Below are 27,881 nucleotides of genomic sequence, written 5' to 3'. Positions count from 1 at the left end.
TGGAAAAATCAAAACTTGTTGGAAATAGAGTACCGAAGTGATGACGTCATAAAAATGAAATTTGTGAAATTATGGGATTTGTTAAGATATTCTGAAAGAACAACGTCAAAGACACCTACTCGCCAAAAATTAGCAATTCGGGGCAAATTGTCCCTGAGATATTAGCCCAGTTATGCTGTGACGACTCCATACATATCCTTCTAAATTTGGCTTGGTTCATAAGATTAGGAACCAGGTAAGATTTAGAAGGATTTGTATGGAGTCATCGGAGCATAACTGGGTTAATATCTCAGAGACAATCTGCCCCAAATTGCTAATTTTTGGCGAGTAGGCGTCTTGGACGTTTTTCTTTCGGAATATCTTAACAAATCCCATAATTTCACAAATTTCATTTTCTATGACGTCACACTTCGGTACTCTATTGTCCGGAAGCTCGATCTTCGGCTGCGATTTGACAGTTTGGATTCTCTTCACTGCAGGAGAGATCCTGGAAACGAGGTTGACGAGACGATAGACTTTCCCAGAGGGCGTTGCGAGAGTAAGGATCATCCGGGATCTTGACATTGGCAGCCATCACGAGGAAGCGAACATCAAGCTTTTTCAGGACGTGGAAGAGATCCGTGGAAGATAGCTTTACTTTGCCACATTTACAAGCGAAAATGGTGAAAGGAGGATCCCAAGGAGACGATATTGGGTATGAAGTGCTTTGGAAGTGTACCTTTCTTTAGTATGCTATGAAAAGGTGTTTGCTTGACTTCTCGTCGCTTCGCTGTATTGAAGCGCGGACACGTGGCCATCATAAAAGATCTGAAAATTTCGGCTGTTTTTCCCTTTTTTAGCAAAATCTTTGTCGGCGGTCTGTCCCACGAAACAAATGAAGGTATGTTTATGCTTTTCATGTTTCTCTTGATCCTAATAGGGTATGATTTTAATTGCTTCACTTTCACTTTCACTTTCCTGGCCTCGATAGTGTAAAGGATGCATGAACAGTGATCATGAATCTTGTGTTCTAATAATTATATTCACTTGAAGTGAATGTCTTGGGTAATTTTTCGTTGTAGTTTTGTCTCATATATTTTTTATTCTTTTACACACAGATTCCTTGAAAAATTACTTTTCAAGATTCGGGGAAGTTGCTGATGTTGTCGTAATGAGAGAGCCAGGTTCCAAGAAACCTAGGTATGGAACAACAGTGATTTTGTTATGTTGTATGTTATGTTGAGTCCTAAGACTCATCCTGTGAAAAATCATGAGTTCCAGTCCAGAACTATTGAGGCCAAGAAACAGCGAATCCTAAATTGAAAATGCTGGGAACAATAGACCTTGTCACGGTTTTCGACGCAATCTTGACGAGTAGGCAAACGCGTGTTTGTATGAGAATCTAATTTCGAATAATTTCCGTAAAATGGCTGTTCTGAAAAAAATATAATTTGTAAACTAAAGCTTCATTCCTAAGGACTCTACTGAAAAAATCTGAGGGCGTTACATACACTAGAAGACCTAGAACCACTTTTTGTAAGAAAGTCCCGGTAAAATTACAGACAAATATATGGAAAAGCTAAAGTAAGCCTCTGGAGAAATTTAAGCACAGGTACACCCCCAAAATTTTTTAGGACAATCCTTTGCTTTGTAGCTTTAGTTTACAATTGATATTTTTTCAGAAAAGCGGTTTTAAGGAAATTATTCAACATTAGATTCTCATACGAACACTGAAATTTCTCACGCGTTTGCCTACTCTTCAAGATGGCGTCGAAAACAGTGACAAGGTCTATTAATCTGAAGATGGACTCCAAATTTCTGTATTATAGTTTACTGACTTTCTATCGTAAAGCATGACAAAGATTAAAACAATATATTATGGGTCGTTGAACAACAGCCACAAGAAGAGCCACAGAAATCACACCAACAGGATATTCTACAAAAACATCTTCAGATCGATCAACTGATCGTGTGTCCCACAGGATCCATGCAATGAATTATTTTGCATTTTTAAAGATTTTTATGCGGCAGGGACAAAGCACGCAGTGTTAACAAAGTCACTGGAACAAAAAGCACAGTTCGACTAAAAACTAAAAGAAGAACTATATGTTTATTCATACATGTAGCTTCGTAAGGTATCTAGACAGCACCAAGCATAATTTGCAGTTGCTTTACATTCATACTGTTTCCCAAACAACAGTTAATTTTATGGTGAATGGAGTGTGCAAATTTAAATGTTCATGCCCGGTGTGGTCAATGGATTATGTTTAATGACTGAAAGCAATCGAAGTCAATCAAACAATATTGAGTTCAATTGGTGATGGCTTTTTATATATGGTGGCTGTTGTTAATGTCATATACACCTATTTCAATCAAGGTTGCTCCCGTGAACCATGTTTCATAGCCTGCAGTGCACTATGGTAAACCCTTTTGTAGCGGGAAGTTTAGTCTTGTTCATGTTCATTGAAATAATGGGGACCATTTGTGAAATTCTTAAACATGAGTGAGATGAAAAAATTCATTTTTAAAATCTCATAGTAAAAAAATTAGAAGCCTCTTCTTTTAACAAGATTAAATAAATAGGGTTTTACCGCCTGATTAAGCTGCATTTTTGCATGGGCCAGAATGCTGGTTATTTGAATAAAGCAAATCAAAGCTATTCTTTTTTTATTCAGTTTTTAAAAAATTGCCTCAAAAAAAGATATACACGTAATGTTAAGTTATTAGGGAACTTAAGAACTACGACAAAGTTCACGACGACGACATCTGTTGACTGGGAAAGGACTGGAACAAGAATGTCAGTTTCGGCCGGAAAAAGAAAACTTAAGATACAGTCGATCGGTAGGTCGACGACCACGACACTGAATGTAAACAAACAAGTAGAAGTAGTAGAAATGTGATGTTCGTTCGCAACAAAGTTTTTTTTGCAAAGGCGTCTTTTAAAACAATGCAAGATCTTTATATTTTATAAGCCGTACCCTACTTTCATTGACGATGAAGAATTTTTAGTGTTGTCTGACCTTTTTGAATAGAAAAATCTCTGCTTTCCGTATGAAAATCATTCAACTTTCAACCTGAATGAGATGACCAAGTTCGAGTGTCTGTCCGAGTTTTGATTTGGAAAAAGAGACATTCCGATGCAATAGCTGTTTTCCATATAAAGTTCATTTTCTCTTTATTGAAGATATATTATTTGCCTTTCCTAAATACGTACAACTAAATTTATCACTTACGAGTTCGCTAGCTCGGCCTCCACAGCTCATTGTCATTGAAGTAAACACAATTCATCAGTTGAATTTTCAATCAACATCGCTTGTTAGGAGAAAAAAGAAAGGATACCTGGATTTACGAGGATAAAAAAATACAAAGCCCTTGAAAAATCGCTTAAAAACAGGGAGTTATACCTGCCGAAGCTTGTGGATTGCAGGACAATGTGATTCTACTGTGTTTGACGTCGTCGACGACACCACGACGACGAAATTTGCTAATCGCGCTTGCGCAGTGCACGGTATCTCACTTCCGGTCATTGTCGACAAAGTCGTCGTCGTGGTTCTTAAGTTCCCTATTATTGTTGTTCAACATACGTCTTGAATTTGATATTTTTAACGCCATCCAAAATTCCCGCTTGCACGAGCCAAGCAAACTCATTGAAAATTTGCAGCATTTGCATATTACCACAAAGAAAAACCTAACCTCAAATCATTGTCTTGAAATAAAAAGCCTAGGATTCACTGTTTTGAAATACGTTGTCTTAACGTTCTGCTGACAAAACATAGAAGCGTTAGCGGCGTTTGCTTTCTAGGTTTCTAGGCTCGTTTCGGGCACATAATTTACTAGATTTACTACAATAATGCACTGCTGGTTACGAAACATGGATCATGCATTATTCTTCTCTGAAGCAACCTTAAGGCGTATACAGGCTTACATGAATGCATTTAATTCTTTCATTTTTCTTCATTTATAGGGGTTTTGGATTTGTAACATTTAAAGATCCAAATTCAGTTAATGATGTACTAAGTCATACTGAACACCACATTTGTGATGGTAAAGCGGTAAGGCTGGCTTGCATCTTTCTTCCTTGGGGGATACAATGGTTGTTTTTTTTTTATTTACATGGGCAAACCAGCTGGTTGAAGGTTTGGGTAAATTGTAGGCAAAATACCAGACTGATAAATGTCATCCCAGAATCACATTTACCATTTGTACAAATAAGTTCCATTTCCTGAGAAATGGCCATGAAGTCCTGAAAGGGTATCAAACATGACTATAAAGAAATGGAACATGAATTTCCATGTGGAACACTGTGTCCAGAAAAACAGGGCTACCTTTTCAGATGTTCTGTCGCTCTTGGAAATTTTCTGCCAGAATGACCCAAAAAGGGGTGTTCCATATACTTTCCAACCAGATTTTTCAGAAATGTTTTAAAAAATATTTTCTCAATGGTGATACATTTTGTTGTGGTTTAAGATTGATCCTAAGCAAGCAGTTCCGCGAGGTCCAGCTCAAGCAGGGGCAATTGCCCAGCAGCCAAATGTTGTTGTAAGTAAATATTTTAGACATAGCCATTAGACATGGCCTGCTATAAATAAACCTCAGTATAGATATCACAAATAGGCTTATTTAGTGAGATGACATATTTTCCCAGATGGTAACCCTTACCTTACTGAGCATTTAATAGAGAGGTTAACCCTTTAAGCCCCAATATACATGTACAAATTCTTTAAACTGATCTCTATACATTTCCTTAAAGAATGAGTTGAGAGAATTTTATAAAAGATCAAAGCATTTTTTCTTAGGTGATCATTTTTTTAAGTCTCATAACCTCATCTCTTGACATTGTATGGATATTGTTAGGAGAAAATTGATGTTGGTCACTATTGGGACTTAAAGGGTTAAGTAGCGTCATGTTTATGGGAAATGGTGGCAAACAACGGTGATAGCCATGCGTTAAGGCAAATGTCTCTTGCAACAAGACCAATCAGAAGCACTTCCCAGATCTGGGAAGTGCTTTGTCATCATTATAGATTTTCTGCACTCCTGCAGGGCAGAAAACTTTCACTTGTCCTCTCATCTGAGACGAGTAGGTTTTGGACTCTGACGACTGAAACTCATAAAGCACTCGTTCAACTGGATGAGTAAAATTTATCGTGAGCAATATTTTTTTTCAGCTTTGTAAGATCTGGAGTAAATAGCTTTCATAGAATAAAGTACTGAAAAAATAACTTAAATTGTCACAGTGTTTCTTTGCCGCTGGTGTCAATGCGTGGAGGCAGGTTTTCACCTTACTTTTATATCCTTTGCATGCTTGTTTTGGCTAAAAAGGGAGTGAAATCCATGGCGTTCTGAAAGTAGAACACAATGAGTCTGTTCGATCTCCGGAAAATTGAGTGTAAGGAAAGGATAAGAGACAGTCTCAAACAATGAGGATAATAGCTCTACAAATACGAAAACAAGAGAAGTACATGCACAAAGAGTCTTGAGTCCGTCGATTTAAGCAAGCATGAAATGAAGAATTTCCGTGGGTTGAATTTGACGAGGTCAAGAATTTAATGTTTTGTGCAGTTTGCTGAAAACATCCCTCTGTTTGTGGCAAGAGTAGCAGCCTTTTTCTGGGTATTGCTGGTTCATTATCCAGTGGTTTTTGTTGTGACACCTTAGTCAGCCACAACTAATCTGTTTTGGCAGCGCTTTTTTTTTTTCTTTGGACGAGTGGATTTTGTGTTTGGACAACCAAAATGTGCAAAGTTCTTGTCTGATGGACAAGTGAAGTGAAAAAAAAGTTTTTTGCTCTGTCAGGCATCATTTCACGAGGAAACCAGTGATGGCATCGTGAAATGTTGGCTGTTTTCTCTGCCTAAGAACTCTTCTGCTTTCTGGAAGTAAGTGGTACAACTTCAAAAAACGGGTGGTGATGAAAAGTTTTACAGCAGCAAAGCATCCTCTGCTAAAATGATCCATCAACCATTGCTTCTTCCATTGGATTATTTGCTGCCTACGCAACACCTTGTTTTAATGATATGAAATAAAAACCACAGAAGTTTAGGGTTTTTCTACTTGTTACTCTGGTTATCCTGTTTACTCTTGTGAAACTATTTGACTGCTCTGATACTAAGGTGCACAGTACCAAACTGTCATTTAAAAACAGCCAAAAAGGAATTTATTGGGTGATATTTTATCTTGATGGAGCTGTACTAAATGACATGTATCCAGCAAATGTATGACCTTTCTTTCTCACCTGGAGTTACACTGGATTGCATTCTCCAAATTACGTTGCTCTAGCCATATATATATTTTGTCTAGCTCTTACTCTTCTCCTTTTCTTTTTTTCATTTATATCATGGAAAAAACCTGGACAACAGGGGTCAGTGAGACAGGTGGGCATATGATAATTTCATTTTTTGTCTGATTGGTTCACTGGTAGATGGAAGTTATGTGAACATGCCAGTGTGAATTGTTGATTTTCTGCTGGTTTATAAAATCTTTCATTGTGTCTGACTGGAGTAATCATTTCATTATTGCCATCTCAAATTGGTATCTCAGTTGTCTGGTATGAAAATGTTTCACATTTTTATTCATACTCTAGATTTGGTGTCTCAAAAGGTCCATCATTTTCTTAGAAAGTCCCCTCAGAGAAAAATATAGTTTCTGGTTCTAGGTTCATGTTTTCCGCAGAGTGTGAAAAAATAGATACATGTACAAACTTTGAATTGAGACTTCAGTTGCTTACTTGTTGCTTAAATAGCAGTTATCTTTTTCTGTTAACTTCAAAATAGTGAATAATCACAAGATTTTGAGAGTCATTTTACCCTTTAGGAATTAAATTCTAACCATCAAACAGCCAATTGGAGTGCCCCAATTCAGCCCAAATTGAGAAGTGGTTACCATTACATGATTGTAATCTTTGTCCCTTGAAAATTTGTCTTTGTTTTCAGAGAGACAACAATGCTCAGAAGATCTTTGTTGGTGGGATTGCAAATGGCACCACAGAAGATGACCTCCGCAATTACTTCTCTGCATATGGCACGGTACTACATGCTTTATTTATTGCACTTAAGGGTATTCAGGATGCAAGCAAGTCAATTTTATGGCTTACCATTTGGACAAGATGTAGATAGATAGACAGATAGATAGATAGTTTATTACAATAAATATATGGGCAGTCAAAGGCTGAATTGTATATTTACAAGTAAAACTAAGCTAAAAAATAGAACAATTTACAGTACATCAGTATTAAAAATTCATGCATATAATATATAAAAGCATTCAAACCGAATCTTTTAATTGTACTTTAGGCACGATGACAAAATAAAAGTGTTCTTAAAACAGTCCGTCTTCCACTTTGGAAGTGCAAAGTGTCGGTGATTTCTTAGTAAATAGGACAGAACTTTCTTTGTACTCTGGTATTATTTGTATTGCATTTTGATTATTTACTTTCATAATATTTTTTTATGATAAACAAATCATTACAGGAGAGTGATGATCAGCGCACAACTCTGCAAAAGAACTTGAGTGTCCATTTTTGCTATTTTGTAAGAAAATTTTCTTGGGTTGTATTTGATCATGTTTTCAAATTCTAAAGTGGTGGCTGGTTTGTGAAAGTCAGTTTCAAGTCTCACTGGAAAATAATTTTAAGTTTGTACCTTCAAAACGTCATGCTCCCCTTTTTTACTTAGTTTAAATCTTCCCTGTTTCTTGTTCTTGATAAGGTGCATGTAATAAGAAGATGGATCATAAATTTTATGATGCAAGCTCATCATAAATGCTTGTATTTATCAAGCTTTGGATGCCTTCTACTGTTATGTGAATGTAAGGCCCGGTTCAGACGCCGAACTTTTCATGAGCCAAACCTAATTTGAATTAAGGCCAACCCAGATTATTTAGACGGGCTGAATTGATTCAGACGTCGATCTTAATTGCAGCTGAACTAAGTTCAAAATGCCGAAAATGCTCATTTCGGTCAAACTGCTTACAAAATACGTTATAATAATGTATGCATTAGGTTCGGTACATGAAAAGTTCGGCATCTGAATCAAAGCCATTCTAAAGTCGCTCCAAAGGCGAAATTCCTGGCTGGGCTAGGCAAAAACAATGGCTGAGCTTTTCCAAATTGAAACAGGCGTTCCTAATTGCTTCAGACGCTGAACTTTTCATGAACTTAATGCAGTGTATTAGGTTTGGTTCATGAAAAGTTTGGTGTCTGAACTGGGCCTAACACGCCTTTCTGTTGGTGTTTTATAGGTCACACATGTCCACTTGATGTATGAAAATTCACAACCTGAGGGCACCAAGAGAATGAGAGGTGGGTTTGTTTGATGAGTTTTGTTATTGCTTAGATTGTACAAAGTATTGTGGAATTGTGGCACTTACACCAGGCAGCAGTGTCACACTTGTGAACATCTTTTCAAATTGTTTTACTTGAAAAAATATGGCTTTCAGGACTTGTTCAAGACCTGACTGTGCCGTTATATTTTTGTTTTTGCAAAAGTGAGAATTGAGATTAACAGGTATCAGTTACAGTGTATGCTGCGATTCACTTCCTGTGAGATGGTGGTAACTTACTATTGAGCGGTACTGTACCCAATTTAGAAAAAAAAAAGCTTCACCTTTTTATGCAGAGTTTTGGTTGAATATTATTGGTACTTGCGTTATTTCCACAACAAATATAAATTAAACAGTGATAAGACCTGAGTCATTTTGCCACACTTCACAATATTTTTAGATTATTATTTTACATGTATCTTTGATGCTGGCTCCAGGAGCTCCCCTCCCCCCAGTTCCAGGAAGGAAAAAAAACTGGTCTGAATAGGGTTAACAAAAACGAAGTCTACAATAAAAGTAAATAGAGAGGTTGAATTTGTCGTTTTGTCCAAAAAAAATCCCTCCAGCCAAAGATTAGTTAATGAAGTCAGCATACATGATTTTAACATTTTTTGAAATGAGCGATAATAAATTAATAGCTTTTAAGCATTATTGGCTGCTAAGACCAATATTACTGCTAGTCAATCTATCTCCATCCTACTTTTAATTATTGTTATCTTTTGTACAAAATAAAAAGATACTTAAGTGGCAGTTTTTAAAAACTGAGTACATTTTGTAGTGTCTGTCCTTATACACATTTCTATCTACTTCTGTATGCCACAATGTTTATGTTTTAGGTAAAATCCATTTTCACGATAAACCAGTTTTCAACTTAGGTTATCAAGGTTGAAACCCTAATGGGTTGAATCCTGGTAAAACCTTAAAACAGATTTTTTCATACAATATATGTTTAGTCTCTCTTTATTGACTATATGTGAATACTTTTGGTTCTTGGAATACGTACTAATTATATCTAATTATTTCTACTTAGGTACAGTGTACATCTACATATTACATTAAATACGTTTTGTTGTAGATTAGTATTGTTAAGTGGTGTAATGTAGCTTAGTGGTTTGTCTTTGATGACTAGCAGGGTCAGATACCACAAGATAATCTCTGTACAAAAGTCCGCCGATACTATCATATTAGCTTTTTAAATCACACTTAGATTTTAAAGTAGCAAATAAAAACTTATATTACAGTAAATTAGACCCTATGCCGTACAAATTAAATAAAATACTGATATTATTAAGTTGTCTTGTTAAAGGGTATTCAATTTCTATAATTTGGCTTTCAAGTAATTATGGTTAAATAAAAAGTAGATAAATATAGTTCATTTACATAATTTACGATGGGAATACCGATATAAATCTGGTGTTATCTTGGCCCTGTATCATTGTTTATATGTTAGTACCTGTCTTTGTTTGTTACTTGTGAGAGAGGCACATTGTACTGTTATGTACACTTTTCATTCTGTGTGGGTTTGCACTTTGTCAATGCAGTATATGTATGCTGTGTGTTTCCCTGTCTGTGAAGGCAAGAACATTACTAGAAAACATTGTTCATTGTATTGTTCATGTACTGTGGATTTTGAGTCACAGTTGCCTCTTACAAGGCACCCTGACTTCATTGCTGAGCTCATTGATGAGTAAATGTTGAAAGTAATCAGTGGTTCAGTCACAGGAGCATTTGCCTGTGTTGAGTTGGTGCCTTTGACACTTCACCAGCAATCTAGCGAAATTGCTGGGTTGAAACTTTGCAATGGGGGCATCCAGGACAAAGAGCAGCTGTTAACTTAATCTTTCTGGGGCAGCTAAGCAAGAACCCCGATGAGTTGTCCAGAATTTTTTTAATCAATGGACAAGGTGTCAAACTGCTTCAAGCATTTGGTTGCTGTAAGCGTCATGTGTTGTGTTGTATGGTCTGTATGTTTGTGTTATTGAGGAGTTAACTTATTTTATGATATTATATATTTACACTATATTAGGCTTTGGTTTTGTAACGTTTGACTCAAGCCAACCTGTTGAGAAGACTGCAAATATTCATTTTCACCAAATCAATGGAAAAACGGTGTAGTTATGGTTTAGTTACTTATTTAATGAGTTCATATACCTTTAATTATTGTGACTTGTGTTGCAGCTCATGGTGGTGTACAATAGTATTTACCACTAAATTCACTGGGGAAAGAGTGAGGTTTTCTGGTCATGTGAATGTGGATAATATGTTCTTTTTTATCTTACTCAGGACATAGAGATGTGAAATATTTTTAAACTGATTTTAGCTGATTTACTCAGAACGTAACATGTGCACGCTTTGATCATTTTTATGTCTATCGTCTTAAGGTCATAAGCCCAAAAAATTTGTGTTTTTTAAAAAAAAAACGTGTGACATGTTTTGAAATTTCTGTACCGAATATCACCTCATCAGCACATGTAACATGTGGCTTGCAAGCAAGATTTGGAAGCTTTCACAGGGCTGTCATTTAATTAAGAGGCGGGGGCCAGGGATTTCCCCCGACTACAATGAATGTGGCCCCCCGGTTACTTTCAAAGGGAAAAAAGAGAAAAATAAAACCAAAAGAGACCCCAAGCTGTTTGATTCCCCTGCTATTTGTTGTATCAACCCTGCAACTTGAAATCTTAGTGACAACCCTGCTTTCAAGAAATTTTTTTTTAGCTTAGCTGCAAAGCTGTGGTTACTGTTTTCTATTCTGTCTTGAGCTGGCACAAACAAGAGTATAAACTAGTGCATATTCATGTAATAATTGGCTCTTAATCAGCCATCCCTGAAGAAAACAACAGAAGCATCTGGTTGCTATTTTCAGTGATGAATCTTTTTTATTCACCTCCATTTTAAAAAAAATTCTTTTTGATTAGATTTGTCTCAAAGGTTTTGGTCTGGAATAATATTTGGATAATGGCCTGTTTTGTGTTCTCCGCTTAACATTCTTCTCTGTACCAGTCTAACCCTTTAAGCCCCAGAATCCACATATAAATTCTCCGTACTGATCTTCATAAATTTCCTTAAAGGATTAGTTGAAGGAGTTTGACAACAAATCAAAGCATTTTGTCTTTAGTGATCATTTTTATTAACTCTCATAACCATTTCTTTTGGCAACATATCGATCTTGTGAGGAGAAAATTGATGTTGGTCACCTTTGGAACTCAATTCGACCTTTGTAATTCACTTGACAAAAACATACCGGTAATACTTTTTAGTCAAGCGAGATAATTGCCAGGTACACTTAAATTTTCTCTTTTACCTGTCTTTGGTTTCATCAGTTCTTCTGTCAAACTTTTTGATTCTGTAGAAAAATTTGCATTTTGAATTTTGAGTTTTCGATAAAGTTGTACCAGGCAGCTGTACATTTTGCACAGCAAGATCCTTTATCTTTTAGACAATATTCCCAACCTTGAGTTTTAGTATTGTTACAGTATTTTACTAACTGTTAAGGGTGTCAGTAAGGTCTGAGTCAATGTTGTAGCTAAAGTTAAGAAAGGTTCACAGTTGTCTAAACTGTTGATGATCACCACATTCAGAACATAACACTACCAGTGTTCTTTGATTTCTTTGTTTGTTGAAGGTCTATAGTTAATGAATATTGCTACTTCATTGTGGCAAGAGTACAAACCATTATTCTAATGAGGTTTGAATTTTTTTTGTGAAAAAGTTTTAGTTTGCGGTAGAAAACATGTCTATTTTGTGTATGGGTAAAACAAAGTCATAATATTACCATTGAAGTTATTTTAAGTGATCTTAAACAATTAATCTTGCCAAAATTGGTTGTTTCCAGCTGATACTGTCTTTTAAACCCATGGTTGAATAATACTCTTGTTATAATTAAAAAGATCCTTTATCTGGTATTCCTGCCCTGTTATTAATAGCTCTATTGTTCTAAGTTTTGCTGGCTGTCATTAACTGTTGTCAATTTCTGCCTCTGTACTTGTTATGTTTCTGGTATAAGAGTTCACATAACCTTTAGAGACTTGTCATTGTTACTGAAAAAAGGCAAGATCAATGTTAATTTCTATGTTAAAGATAAGAAGACCTACATGCAGTGCTCCATATCCAACATGAGTCCTTTCTTAAATAATTCTGTTGTTGAGTGGATAGTAAATACGTTGTTAGCAGAATGAACTTGCATCTGTAGCACCTTTGTACCATCAACTTTAAAGCCTTTGCTGGTTGCTTTCCGAACAGTAATAGCAGCAAATTTATTTAACATCACACACAACACAATCTGATTTCCAGGTGGGGTATAGGCAAATGCACATTACAAAAAAAGAAAAGCAATAATAGTGTTCACTATTGGAATGCTAAATGTTGAAAAATTGTAGAGAATTATTGTACCTTAAAATGTACACAAAATAGCTAGTTTGACAATATGTTTTCTTTGTGTGTGCTGTTAGATATGCCCCAAGATTCATGTCAGTCTTCTCCTTTATTGTCATCCTGTGATGATTTTTTGAGTGGAAAAGACCTTTGTGCACCATTATGATTGCAATGAATTTGAGTTGGTTGTTAAATTGCAGCATTTGTATCATTGCTATCATTGGCTATTAATTTTACTTGCTACATACACTAGTCCAGAATAGTAACAGGTGACTTGCACTGGAGTTGTGACCTTATATAATGTTCTTTAAATGGACATTTTAATTTTTAGTATAGAAGATGAAGCACAAAGTTGTTTCATGTGGCTAAATGTAATTTTGGCAAAGTTAAATTGCAAGCCAATGCAGTCAGCGGTCTCTTCCTCAAGCATACGTGATTTGTGGGGTGACTGCAGTGCTCTTTTGCTTATCTTGTGACTTACATTGCATCTCACACTGGCATTTTTGAGCTGTTAAAAAGTGATGTACTAGTATTGACAGGTTGGCACAGCATAGGTGATGGTAATCTCTTGAGTAGACATTTTGGAATCTTAAAAAAGCCCTTTTCTAAATGTGCCATCTATGTTGTGGTTGAATTTTATCCTTGGTATAAATTTTATTTTCTTTTTGTTTTGGGTAAAATAATTATGGCAATGTAAGATAATGAGTTGAAAAGAAAAGAAAACAAAATTTATATATAGCAAGGATAAAATTAAACCACAGCATCTACGTGTCAAATGTTGTACTGGTAATTAATTTTTTGTCTGTCAAAGGAAGTGGCATATATCCACACCTCTTAGTGCAAGTCACCTCATGTCTCTTACTGCAGTAGACTTTTGATCATATAGTGCACTAGTTTGTTATATAACCACCAATGAAATACATGTATCAGATGAGCTCTCGCGTGAAAACTTTATCTTTACATGTGAAAAGATTACGTGCAAAAAGATAGGCATTGCTATGGCCAAAAATAAATATAAAATGTGCCTTTCTCTGCAAATGAAAGGGTTTAGTATTTTATTGGTGTTTATATACATGTAATAAATAGAACTTGACATGGCTGCTTGGAGATACCAAATTTCTCTTATTGTATAGAAAAATATTATACTCCATTTGGCCATCCTCTACATATAGTTTTCCTTTTAAAGTACTCTTAAATAAGAAAGTTTAGAGCATTTTCTTTGTAGGCAGTAATAATTTGTTTATGTGGCATTTTATCATAAGTGTTTCAACTAACCAATTACACCTTGTTCATTTCAGGTGGAAGTTAAGAGAGCAGAGAAGCGTGAACCCAAAAATCCCATGGGAGGCATGCCTCCAATGACTGCCTATGGACACCCCGGGGCCCATGCTGGATATGCCACAGGGCAGTATGCACAACAAGGTGCCACTCATTGAGCCTTTTTGTATAGTATATTCAAAATGAAGTCCATGTGTTCTGTGCATGGATAGTTAGTCATTTGAAGCTTCACAATACTCACTTAAATGGGACATTCTCAGTGGATGTATTACAGAGATATGTTTGGAACTGTCTGTTATAGAGAGGTGTCTGTAATAAAGTGTCTGGCCACATTCCGGAATACTGTGTCCTGAGTAGCCAAAGAGCATTCTTGTACAGAGCGACTAAGCATTTATAATCTCTTTTCCACAGCCTTCTCTATTTTAAAGAAAATGAAACATACTTATTGTAAAAGTTTTATACTTGGGTAAAACCATTACAACATTGCTCTGAACCATGAGATTCTCAAGTTTTCCTGGGTGGTTTGTAAATTAGATCTCTATACCATTGTTTAACTTGTACTTAAAATTCTGTAACTTAAATTATTTTAAAACTTTCTTGCACACCCACAGAGTGTCTCATCTAAGACCCAGATACCTCCCTCAAAGGTGGTTTAAAGAACCCAGGTCACATTTTGTTTTGGATCCCTTTCTTGGCCGTTCTTCTTACATGTACTTATATTGTCTTGTTGTCTTTAATATTGATTCAGTATGGTTTATAAGGAAACTGCTGGTTCCATTAAAGCTTAGAGTAGTCAAGGCTATAACTTTTCCTTTTTTTTTCTTCATGAACACAAAGCTGATTGTTTTCTAACCAGTGCTTTGTTATATCTGATTTTTCTAGCTTCTTATGGCATGCAGCACCCTGTAGGAATGGGACGTGGTTACCCTGGTTATGGTGGCATACCTACTAGTGCGGCAGCAGCTGGTTATGGTGGTGCAGCTCCTGGTGCAGCTCCAGGATATGGCTATGGTATGATATGTCTTAATACAGTTCTGTTATCTGGACAGGCCAGCTTCACTGCCCAATGGAAACTTATTTCAAAAATATTACCTGATCTTTTCTAAATAACTGTAATGTTTCTTAAAGACTATGAATGTTCTATAATTTACTGTAGAGAAATCTCATGCTTGAAATTTGCTGTATTATGGACCTTTTTGGCCACAGAATAGGTTATTTTCACAATGACTACATTTGACTACGACAAACAGAATTCATTTAGTTTTTGCCTTCTTATTTTAAGTCGTAAATCATGCCGAGGTTTAAAAAACAATAGCCCTATTTTGCACTAAAAAGCAACAAACTGAAACATTCTGGTAGTTGTACAAATGTAGTAAAATGAGGTCATCATGCAATTATTGTTCTAAGCCACTTGCTGTGCAGGAAATTCGTCATAATTATTACCTTATAATGATATACTTCCAGTAATATTAGCAATAAGATAAAACAGAAGGAAACCTATGATGTGACAGTAAGTTTTGCTTTGAGTTTCTTTGCACTCCAAAGAATACATGTACTCCTACCAATATCCAGACACCTCAAAGATGGTTTGGAAAACAAGGCATTTTGGAGCCAGGAAATTAATTTTTATTATACCCTCCATATATGTTTGATGTGATTTTTTTTTCCCACTTTGCCTTGAGAAGTGTTGCTCTTTCACGGTGTCAGTGGTGTTTAGAGTGTCAAACAAGGCACATAGTAAACTTCCTTCAAAGCTTGCATCAAGGTGTTGAAATCACACTGTTTACTTCCATGTTTTTGAAGGAAACAGTGAAACAAATGTTTTTAGATGACTCTCAAAGTCAGTTTAAAAACTTCTGGTTTGTTGGAGTCATTAGACCTTCATTATTTAGTCCCAGTGTGTCAGTAAACAGTCCTATCTCAAAGTAAATACATTTATTTAAAGGTGTTACACAGGATGATTCGCAACAACGATTTTTAACGCAACACAGCGTTACAACATTGTTGCGACATTGTTTTGAATAGTTACAATATAGCTCCAACATTGAAACGCTGTGTTGCGCTAAAAATTGTCCTTGCAAATCGTCTTGTGTAACATCACCCTAAAAATGTTTTCCACCAATAGTCTTTGGCAAGGCAACATTTCAAGAACTACGCTTTACAAAATGATAGTAGAATTTCATTCTTGAATTATGATTGGTGGCCAAGATTATTATTGCATCAACTTATTTGTACAAATAAAGGTTTTTCTTTCTGGGCTGTGTAACAAATCACTATATGACTGGTCTTTAGGGACACTGTTTAATTGGCCAGATCAGAAAGTAAATTCTTTAAACTGCTATTTGGGTGGTGCCTCATGTAAACCTCACTTTTGCAGCATTGTTTGTTTTTTGTATAAATTGTGCGTGCAAATTTACGAGGTGCTGATGTATTGCAGGTGAAAATTGTGCAGACAACAAAAGATATTGCAAAAGTAAGGTTTACAAGAAACACCACCCAAACAGAAATTTAAAGAATATTATGGTATTTTCCACTGAAGCCAATATTATTCTTTTAGAGCTGGCCGTTGAGAGTTGCTCCACTTTGGCATAGTTCTGTTTGATGTGCAACATCTTGCAAAATGTAATCTGGAATTTTCCTTCAGTTTTCTGCTTATGCAGTGGAACCTCAATATAACAAACCTCTACAGAACACAGTCTTCAGTTTAACAAACGGTTTTCTTTACCCTAGTAATAGTAAAGTAATGAAAAAAAAAAACCTTGAAATCACGAAACCTCTTAAAAGTGAACACATTTTGCCAGTCCCTTGGCCCTTTGTTGTATCAAGGTTCCACTGTAGTACCATTGGGGATGAATTTAATTATTATTATTTCTTTTTGTTTGTACAGGAGCAGCTGGTGTTCCTCCAGCCACCCATTATGCAGGTGATCCCAATGCTGCTGCAGTAGCAGCCATGTATTCAAGAGGAGCTGCTCCAGGTGATGTGATATTTAAGCAATAGAAAACGTTTTCCGTGTTTGCATGGCCTGATATAAACACGAGGGGTTGGGAGAATTCAAGACAGTTATGGTATTTGTCCTTGAAAAGTCATTGAATGTTGTTTGTTGTACGAACCATGTTAAACTGATGGAAAATAAATGTTGTGTGTATGATTTAAGGATATGGCGCTGGGTATGGAATGACTGGTGCACAGCAAGTTCCAGTATCATCAGCAGCAGCAGCAACTGGTGGCTACCCTGATTACAACAGAATGCAAGGAACACAGGCTGGCCAGCCTGGAGCAACACCTGGAGCTCCACCAGTCGATAGCACAGGTGCACCAGACTACTCAGCATATGGTAAGTGTAACGTTACAGCAAGGGTACTGCTATCACTTAAGTCATGAAGAAGCCTGCAGAACAGGCATTATTTTTTCATGTTTTTGGGGTCCATAAATGAAAGCAAAGGCAAGCACCAAGTTTGTTACAAATATCTGGCACTCCAAGCCTGTTATACCCTTGCCTTGCCTTTGCTCCAACACCTGAAAAAATAATGCTTACTTAAAGAGAATTCTTCCGTTGGCCCTTTGAGCCCCAATATCCAGAAACAACTTCTCCAGACTTTTCTCTATACATTTCCTTAAATAATGAGTTGGGTAAATTTTATCAAAGATTAGAGCATTTCCCTTTGATGATCATTTTATGTGTTCTCATAACCATTTCTTTTGATGATGCATGGATATTACTAGGAGAAAATTGTTATTGATTACTCTTTGGGACTTGAATGTTAATCAGGCATGGCTGTCACTAAGGGTCGGGGGCAGGGGATTTCCCCCAGCTACTGTGAGCATGACTCCTGGCTACTTTCATAGGGAACAAAAGAAAAATAAAACCAAATGGAATCCCAAGCTGTTCCATTCCCGGCCTACTAATTGGATATACCCAGCGACTTGAAATCCTGGTGATAGCCCTGGCCAGATCTGTTTTCTTCATAACAATATGTCTACAGTAATTTCCAAAATTACCCATCTGTCCAGGCAGTTCTTAGTTCTGGTTTAGTGCAATAACACCTTATTAGGTTATCAGTGGGCCCTCTGCGGAACACGATCATATTGTACAAAAAACACCTTGCGGAATGGCAAACGATGCAGTGGGACCTTGAAAAGAATGATTGTCAGCTTTTTGAATAATATAATCTCTGTTTTTCTTGCCCCCCTCTACATCATTTGCCATGGACCGTATTCTGCAAGGGGGCCATACCCATGAAATTATTAGTTACCTATGGGTTAGATTTCAATGTCAAAACTTTGCTTGTCAAAACTGTGCTTGTGCTGGTACGTTTAAGCAGGACCGGCTGTTTCTTTTTTTGCATTATTCATTGCTCTCAAACCAAACAAATGATCACAATTTATTTTCACTGGTTGATAATGAAAATGAAAGAAAAACTGTAACACTTTGATGTATACATTTTTGTAATATGCACTCGTTAAGGAGGGCCACTTTATTGGTAGAGGTGTCGATTAGACTAGAGGGACATTTTAATTGCTATTCGTGGGTGAAAAACAGGGTGCATACATTTATATGAGGTTAGGCGTTTGTTAGAGGAAATGCACGTAATTATTGCTGTCCATCTTTTGAACTGCTGAGGTCCAAAGCTCTTCTCGCCGTAGCACCTTTAAACGGTTTACGTTTCATTGCAGGCTTGGGTAACTACCAACAGCAAGATCTGCAGTATGGACCCGCCCGAGGTTCTTCTTTTCCTTCTGACAACAGCTATAGTTCCTACGGATCTACCGACCCTGCTGGATACCCAGGGGCTGCCCCAGGGTATGGAGGCGAGACAGCGTCGTTTGGGAGGGGTTCATCTGCTTCCCGGGGATTTCATCCCTACGGCCGATAGCCTTGTTCGCTTAGTCAACAGTAGTACTGGAGTATGCAAGGATGGGTTAGCACGCATTTGACTTTTAGAGCCACAACTTCGTAGCATAGAAAGCTCGTTTTTTAGTTTCCTTGTGTTGGTTAGACAGTGGGTTACAGCAGCAGTTTGAAAAATGTCGGGTCTAAGTTAGGAGTCAGAAAAGACGGAAGTGTTTTGTTTAAGATCTCATTTTATTTCGTCCAGTTAATTTATTGTAAATTGCCGCAAACTAGTTTTAATATACAGTTTCATGAAGCCCTAGATTTACAGATGCAGGTTGTTGCTTGTAAATTGATCAAAACGCCCACAGAAATTGTGTTTGCGGAAGATTTTTGTAGTCACGAAAGTTGATAGTCATCAATTCATACAGCCTTTAACTGACTCAGCGGGCAGAGGGCTCTTTTTTTAGACAAGTTTGTTAGTTTAAGTACCATTAAAAGCTTTCACACAAATACTGTTTTGCTCATTTTAGTTCTACTGGTGCTCTGCTCAATAATTATTTTTGAAGTGTAATGATGAAAACTAACCATTATATTTTAAATGAAGAAAAATCTCCTTTGAAAATCAGTTAGTAATGTCACCACCACCCTCCCTCTAGTGGGACTGAACGGTCGGTTATTTAAACGAAGTCTTACTTAGACCGCGGTCTAGGAAATCTTTGGACCTGTCGATCTCTTCCCTAGTGGATTATTTTAGAAGATAAATGCTTTTCTAGTCTACTTTATATGCTTGCATGAAACTGTTCACGATAAATGCTTTGCTTTCGGCAAACTGAAAATGATTTAGAACGCGGGTTTGTTAAAGGCTGGCTAAACTCCGTTTAAATAACTGACCCCTAAGAGTCTTTCTACGAACATTTCTATTACTAATAGTTTGCCCACAGTCCAGCCTGAAATTCATGGCAAAACATGTATGAAGGGGCGTGTGGTTTATATTACGGTCATTTAATTAAAACGAGTTTCGTATCTGCAGTACTTGGATCTGACACCGGGCTCCGCAGGAATTCCGCGCCTGTTAGATGACAAAAAATAACCATTAAAGTTTGGGACACAGGGGGATAAGTAGGCTTGATTTCCATCGCTCTCTCGGGTCCGTTTTTTAACCTCCCAGAGAAGAGAGAAGAGATTTTTCGGGAGAGGAGTACAGGCTCGTTTCCCGAATAGCGGCTGGTAATCGAGTAGGAGTCTGATGCCTAGTCACGTGTCTTTGTGCGCACTGACACTCTTCGATCAAATTTGCTCAACGCAGATTTAGGTCAAATTTGTCACTGCAACATGTGATGCGACGTTCGTCGTGAGGACCTTTATGGGGCATGTTGAGGTAAAAGTTTCACGATAGTCCTTTTTTTGAACAAAGACGAAACATCTTCGTGTTCGTGTAATTGGGAAACACGTTCTTACGTGTGCGCTGCACGTCACTTAAAACCATTTTTGGAAGAAAAGTTTACTGAATAATTATTTTAAGAAATAGTGCGACAGGCTGAGTTCATGTTCCCTGGTAAGTTCAGCGATCATTAGGAAACTGCGTGACAAGGAACTGAGGTTCATCTCAGCGGGATGCTGAAGTGGAGTTTTCATGAGATTGTTACGGTGTCTTGAATTTTTCTTAATTTCTTGGTGATCGTAGTGGTCATGTGGAAACCAGCCTTAGCAGAGCCTTCTGTGAACTGCACATGATTTTGTCGCTGTTACATGCACTAACCCTTAAGCATTTTAGCTCTATAGCGCAGGCCTTAATCTGTTGGGATTTAAGTTATTGCCAAGTGCAGCGCCTTAACCAACACACAAATAGACTTGACAAGTCGACCTCTCATAAGTTTTTTAAAAGTGAGCGAAGCGAGCTTCAATGCCAGAGGTCGCGCAGCGACCGAGTGAACGACGAAGTCAATATGGCATAACCAACCAGGAAAAAAAATAAAAGGACTTTTAGAAAGTCTGATACACGAAATGCTTCTTTAGAGTTATGAAGAACATATGGTTTTTTTTTGGTGATTTATGCAGGTGTAGCAATAAAACTTTATCAAGTTTCAATCCATGTCCATACTTGTCCATCCGTAGCAACAGACGACAGGGAACACTTTCAGTTCCTAATACTGATTGCTGGTATCCTTTTTTAAAAAATAATTTTGGGTTATGACATCGTACCTTACGTAACGACAGCGGTGTTCCCAGAGTCTTCCAGTAGCGTCAGCTAAATTGGTGGTTTCTTTACTGCTCCACAGTCTCTCTCCTACTACAAGAGCGCGGGGCCTGGGGAAATAAAAAAGATTGCGGAGAAAGAGAAGATCTTTGTGAAAGCCTTAGTCTGGGCCTCTTTTTTCCCTTTCATCATTCTTGAAGCATTTCAGTCTCACACCGTACCATACTTGCTCCATTTTGGCGTCATCTCTAAAAACACACAATCATTTAACTTAATGCTAACTACCTGAGGGAACCTTCTCAATGAATCTGTTAATCACTGATAGCAAATTCAGAAACCAATGACTGATATCGTCAAAGGAAACCGCCAAGATTTTACGCGAGTTTAAGACTTGCTGCGAAAGTAAGAGTTATTTGACACTCCCGCGCAAAAATGGACTATAAAATATCAAAAAAAGGGTTCTTTGAAATTCTTACCAGGTTCTTGGAAGTATGTTACCTCCATCAACATACTCTCCCCACATACAACCTGTACCGCCGATCACTAACTCTTTTTGTTTGTCTGTGCCTGAAATAACAAGAAGAGAAAATGATCAAAATGTATCAAAGACAGTGACCCCTATTTCAGAAAACAAATATGCCTCTTCAAACTCAATTTTATTACTACTGCTACAACTCAGTACTATTGCTGCTGCCGCCGCGGCCAACACCACTTCCACTACCACTACTACCACCATTGCCACTGCCACCACCACTACCACCACCACTTCCACTACCACTACCACCACCACCACCACCACCACTATTGCCACTGCCACCACCATTACGACTACCATCCCCACTGCCACTACCACTACCATTACCACTACTACTACCACTACGATAACCGCTAATAACGCCGTCGTCATTTTCCTCTCTAGTGCAGTTTGCTCGATGGACTAAGAAAAAACTGCTCGTAGACAGATTGAAACTGCTGTTCAAATGCTTTTACAATGAACATAGATGATACACTTCTTTTCTTTCTGAAACATGCATAAAGCCATGGGCCATTTTGTTTCTTATTTTCAGTTTTTTTGCTCGTTACGCTCAGCCGCTAAATAACTATCTCAAGCTCGCGACGAGGAAGCAGGGTAACTACGCGCTGTAAACAGAACCCCTGGCACAGGGGGGAGGGGGAGGAGGGAGAAGAGCACTCGGGTATAACTAGTGATGGGGAGGTGCGAAGTCCTTTTTTGGCGTCTGACATTAAAGATATGTGAACTTTTTCTCGGGTTAGAAATTTTTGGCTGACTTTTTAACCGCAAAATTTAAAAAGAAAAGAAAAAGACTATTTTGCAGACTTCTTTTTCTGTGGGTTTACAAAAAACTCAAAACACGTGAAAATAACTCGGAGAACTTATGTTCATAAGAGAACTTTCTTTTCGTGTATCAGGTTCTTGGCCATTGCTTTACTCTTGTTGGGTCTCGTTTTGGCCTAATAGGATTTTTTCGGATATAATTATTTGGCCTCATTCGCTCCTCTTCATCAGTGCGACTGATTTCTTACCAGTAAAGTCTGTTGGATCACAAGTATAGTACTGAAAAAGAACAAGAAGAGGTCCAGTTTAATTTCGTTACATTACAAGTACAACTGTCACTGGCACTTAACATCTTAGTCAAAGGCTGAATTAAGCCTGATAAAAGCAAAAAGTACCTGTGACCAGTCTATTCCAAAATGAATGCGGTTGAGATACCAGCAAGATGAAAGAATTGCTCTGAGCCCCTTGCTCGTCACTTTTGCCATTTCATTCTTCCAGCCACCTTTCCAAATATTCACCACAGTATCAGGGAGGACTTTGATGTCACGATCAACAACTTCTTGCCACACAATGTAACTCTTGTCAAGGGCGGCTACTATCTGTAGGAGGCTGAAAATATGACAAGAATTCAGAGATGAATCACGTGATAATTCAGGGTCCTATATACATCATAACAAATCATATGTCATCGCAAGGGTTTCACCAACATTTGGCTTTTGTTGTTTTTCTTTCGATTTCCAAAAGACCTTCTTAGGATCACGTTTGCATATCGTCATTAATGAGCTGTACATACAGACGTGGAATGGACGCGAATTTAGTTTACCAGTAGAGAGCTTATGTGGCCACGACAGCATTGGGGATGGGAACGTCAAACGCATCACGCCGATTTTTTTTTTTTTTTCAAGCTATCACGCATGACGGAAAATAAAATAAAATATTATAGACATTAACAAGTATCCTATTAACATTTGATCTGATGAAATCAGAGGTCGGGGAACGAGGGAAAAGGGCAAGAAGTTGGTGTCACAAATATCTATCTTAAATGCCTCTGCTTCTAGTTTCAAACGATAATCATTAACCATCGTGAACATTTCAAAGGAAAATCACGCTTCACGCGTTGTGAAAATAGTAAAGCACGCATCACACTCCGAAGCCCATTCACGCCTCGTGGCTAATTTGGGCACGATCACGCATCACGCTGATACTGTTTGGGTCTCATCACACGTCACGGAAAACCCCTTTGTCACCCTGGACAAAAACACAAGCAAAACAATAATTCTGCACGAGCATCACACTTTTTGGTACAGTACAATTTTTCGCCGTCACTGCACAACTACGACCCGAAATTTCCATGATGATATTTCTTTTCCTGAACTTGACACCCGGTCTACCCACGTTTCCATTGCATGCCCGCCCCCTACATCCCTGGGATGGCCCTACACCCCTGGGATAGCCGTCAGCAGAGGTTTGACTCTATCCAGTAACGTCCTTAGTATGAGGCTCAACTTACTTCTGTTCGTAATGTTGCTCAAGAAGAGAATAGTTTTGTCCATATCCCATCTTCTGCATCCACGCTGTAATGTTAGGATTACTTGCCCTGTAAGGAGAGGAAAACAAGAAGATTGTTTTGGTACTTCTCGGGTTGTTCGATCACCAAAAAAACGCATGCGCATGAACACTAAAAATTGAAAAGATACCTAACAATATTCACACCACAACAACATATTTGTCCAGACATTTTTTGATAGATCAACACTAAGAAGCAGCCAATGTAAAGCACTTACATTCCTTCGTTTGTTAACCTAGTGCGTTCACATACCAACATTTATCACCGACTTCGTCCCCTCCCAAGTGAAGGTAATGATCAGGAAATCTCTCGGCAACTTCTGAGAAAAACGTCTTCAAAAATGTGAAGGTGGAGTCCAGAGTTGGATTGATTGGTCCATATGACCTGCAAAAGTAACGGAAAGGTACATAACTGTTTATCGGAAAGGGGGCAATCCCCCCCTCACCCCACCTGGACGCTAATCCACTGATGTATGGCGACGGCAGAGCTTAGCCGGAACCTACAAATCAGTTGTCTAGTTCCTGGAGTTTGAAGCATGCGCCTATGAATATTGCTACTAACCGTGACCCATCATGTTGCTGGTTAAGGAAGGGAGCAAGACGAAGCGAATCCTGTGTTCTGATTGGCTTTTTGAGCAGGCAAGATGGGCTTATCTTGCCCGCTCGGGATTTCCCGCTTTGGCCCCGTAAGAAGGTCTTTTAGACATGTAATAAATCCTTGACATTGAAAGCAAGGATGATTGGACAGGTAAAGACGGATAAATTATTTGCTTAACATATGGGTTATCACCTTTCTCGATCGAGATGGCTGGAAAGTGGCGTTTGCGTTTTTATTAACCGCGATTTCTAACAAAAGAGAGTTCCCTCTTGTTTCGACTAGGTCCGTAAAAAGGCCAAAAAAAAGACCTTGGTCAATAACCAGCCATCTTAACCTCACGTTTGGTCAATAACGCAGCATATATACAACTAGGCAAAAGAGGAAAGGGTACAGAGGCCTCTGCTATTAAACAGGGAATCGGGTGAAGAGGCACAATGCACGATGAAAATTAAAGTCCTTATTATCAGGATAATAGAAAGGAAGACACTACTATACTCCGGATATTGAAAATATTCTTTACAATAGCAAATTGACCTTAACAACCTGGTAGACAAAACTAACTTTTTGAGTTTTAACGCAGGTTACTCATTAAAGTTAACACGTGAAAAACTAACAGCAAAATCCGCAGCGTTCTTCAACATAGGTTTTCTCACCCTGATGGCTTTCCTTTAGAGTAACATGGCGTTAATAAATTCTTTATGCTTCCCCACGATCTAGTGTGACCCTAAAAGAAAATATTAATATGTAGTCAACCCAACAAGGATATAACAGTTTTTTTAGCGTTTACTCAAGGTACCCTAATGTGGCGTTTACCACAGTGGTTTATAGGGGTTTTTAAAATCAAGTTGTGCAAGAACTGGTTGAGCACTCAATGACTCATACTAAGAGAGAATAATGGGACAGAGAGGGTAACGCCCAGTGTCGCCCTGGGGACTGATGTGAATGTCATCAAAGTTATTTTTAGACCAATTAAAAGCTTGAAATTAATCGGAAGTTGGTTTCCGGAGAGGTCGGCAAACGTTTATTCGGTGTATTACAAGAGAGAGCTCCCTGACGGAGCACAATCCTTTGTTGTTTGTTAACAAATTGTGACAGGCTCCCGGATGTTTATAAAGGTCAATGAGATTGTCAACTCCCACTCTACAATTAAAAACATAGCAATGTGAGAAATCGCGGTCTAGTTTCAAAACAACAGAAAATCTTATAGACGTTGATGCAAAATAATGGGTCGAAGTGATAACTGTTACTTTTTTGGATGAAGTCATAACAGTAGATGTTCACACCAATGACGTATTAACATTAAGACTTGTCGAAATTCGATTGTTTTGAGAGAATACACAAATTCGACCGCGATGCTCAAATTGGCAAATTTTGGTTGTTTACCATTGGCAAAACGTTTCCGGAAGATCCGGCTGGAAAGTAAATGGAACACGACTGTTAGGGTCGTTCCGGTGGAAAATTCCAGGGAGCAACAGAACGTCTGAAAAGGTAGCCCTGTTTCCCAGGTCGGAATGTTCCAAACGGAAATCCGTGTTCCGTTTGTGTTCTTCAAAGCCATCATGATTTGATACCACTTTCAGCCATTTACGGGAGTTTTCCGGTTAATGTAACTGATAAATGCAAATGGCAAACGCGATTCATGGGAACTGACTTGGCAAGTGAAACCCCGTTAACACGGCTCTGGACAAATTTTTGAACGGGCGATTCAGTTTTTTACCTGTGCAACCCGTCCACACGGAATCGTACAAATTCTATTATTTGTTGTTGAAAAACGTAGACGGTTCTGCAGGTCCCGTGTAAACGAAAAGGCGGATCCATGCAAGTGTTTGTTCGTTCAAAAAATTTTGCGGACCCTGGGTTTGATTGACTAAAACACTTAGGTCCGTTCGAACGCACCCAACACCATACAACATTGTTGGGTGACGTTAGACCAATATGTTGTACTCCTGTTCAGTGGGTGAAAATGCTGGTTTCATGCTGTTGCGTGCACGCGACCTGTCATCCCATTGTACTTCATACACCCTTTATAGTCGTCCTTACTGGCGTATCAAATTCTGGAACAACTCTGCTCCCATGCATCCTAGCGTACTCGATAATGTTATTGACATCCTCTTTTGTATAAATGTGGGTTTTGTTGTTGTAAGCACCCTAGGAAAAAAAAAGAAAAGAAAACCTCTACGAATGACAACGATCAACTAATTTTGGTTGACTGACTAATTGATTGATTGGTTGGTGGGTTGAGTGACTTAACAGGTGAATCAATTAACAGACTGATTGTTTCATTTACGCTTCCGCAACAAAAATTGGGTTCCTGGCTCTCTGTGGCTGCTATTATCATAATGGAACATTTTGAAGTATGATCTGATTTATCATTGGAACTCTAATCTTTCCAAGTACGCCGTCAGATATAATTAAGCTTAACTTCGATTGAATTTTCCGTTACCAAAGTTGAATACTATAACTTTGGGTCTATGATATCGTCTATTACACTGAAAATAGCTCTCCCATTGCGATCAGTCTAAAGAGGAACACTGGTACATTGATTCCCCCTTTTCCCTTTGGAAGAAGTCGAAGATCCCTTCAAAATCCGCTGCCCCGACCAATTTCTTTTTGTTTCATTTATTTATCCATAAATTCAATAATACTTGGTTCAAATGTATAAAAAATACACTACGCATGTAAAACGAGAGTTAATCAAGGCGGGCGATGTATGTAAATGTATTACAGTTCTGTGAAGAATACAATAATTCTGAGTATTCATTTTCAAACTCCAGCGAAAGAAAGGGCACTTAAACTTCATCAATCTCGATCCCAAGCTTCGTAAGAAGAAATTGATGAATTTGTCTTTGGAAAGATTTTTTTAGGCTAGTTTCACACTATACGTTTCATATTGAACGAGTACCAGAACAGCAACAATACAGAACTGGAACAAGTCGTTCACACACATCAAACATCGTGCCGGAGCGGTTGGCCGAGATTGTTCTCCGGTCCTCACTCCTGAATAGTTACTTCCGTCTCAGTGGGTCAGCAGTCCTCTTTCCTACTTATTCACTTCTCTAAGGTCCGAATATACCTGTTCACACTCCACCAAGGCGTGAGTAACACAAAACCTTGTATCCGATATGCGACGCTCCACTTTCGAGATCGGCGCGACCAAGCTTCACTCCGTTATAGAAATCGCACCGAAATCATCGTTCTTATGTAAGAAAAGAAGCCCCATCCAGTATGGTTTTCTTGCCGGTGCAAAAGCTATCCGGTATTCAAGGTATTGTATAAACATAGCCTTAAATGAATGTTAGGTGAATACACAATCTGTATACACCTCAATTAAGCATCAAATACCTGCCCACTTAATTCAGGAAAGTTGTCACTAACAAATGGAAATGACTGGTCATCCACTACATGCCAGTGAAGGACATTAAACTTACTGTAAGACATG

The 27,881-nt window shown here is 38.0% G+C and overlaps 2 protein-coding genes across 2 annotated transcripts; one reads left to right on the top strand and one right to left on the bottom strand.

The window, feature by feature from the left end:
- Positions 1 to 569: 569 nt before the first annotated feature.
- On the top strand, positions 570 to 19,294 carry LOC140928617 (uncharacterized). The gene is made up of 14 exons (XM_073378392.1): positions 570 to 694; positions 840 to 880; positions 1,098 to 1,179; positions 3,944 to 4,031; positions 4,447 to 4,518; positions 6,339 to 6,353; positions 6,912 to 7,004; positions 8,218 to 8,278; positions 10,325 to 10,407; positions 13,968 to 14,091; positions 14,830 to 14,958; positions 16,835 to 16,924; positions 17,105 to 17,284; positions 18,625 to 19,294. Exons 1-14 carry the CDS (start codon positions 660 to 662, stop codon positions 18,822 to 18,824), a joined length of 1,293 nt encoding a protein of 430 aa, XP_073234493.1. The 5' UTR covers positions 570 to 659; the 3' UTR covers positions 18,825 to 19,294.
- Positions 18,930 to 27,881, bottom strand: LOC140928619 (beta-hexosaminidase subunit beta-like). The gene is made up of 10 exons (XM_073378394.1): positions 27,785 to 27,881; positions 26,483 to 26,590; positions 25,096 to 25,166; positions 24,098 to 24,229; positions 23,789 to 23,875; positions 22,674 to 22,887; positions 22,527 to 22,557; positions 21,458 to 21,548; positions 20,987 to 21,091; positions 18,930 to 19,853 (listed from the first exon to the last, which is right to left on the bottom strand). Exons 1-10 carry the CDS (start codon positions 27,878 to 27,880, stop codon positions 19,787 to 19,789), a joined length of 1,002 nt encoding a protein of 333 aa, XP_073234495.1. The 5' UTR covers position 27,881; the 3' UTR covers positions 18,930 to 19,786.

Source organism: Porites lutea, chromosome 2 (genome assembly GCF_958299795.1).
Source record: "Porites lutea chromosome 2, jaPorLute2.1, whole genome shotgun sequence".
NCBI classification, from domain to species: domain Eukaryota; kingdom Metazoa; phylum Cnidaria; class Anthozoa; order Scleractinia; family Poritidae; genus Porites; species Porites lutea.
This window is presented reverse-complemented; position numbering and strand designations above follow the sequence as displayed.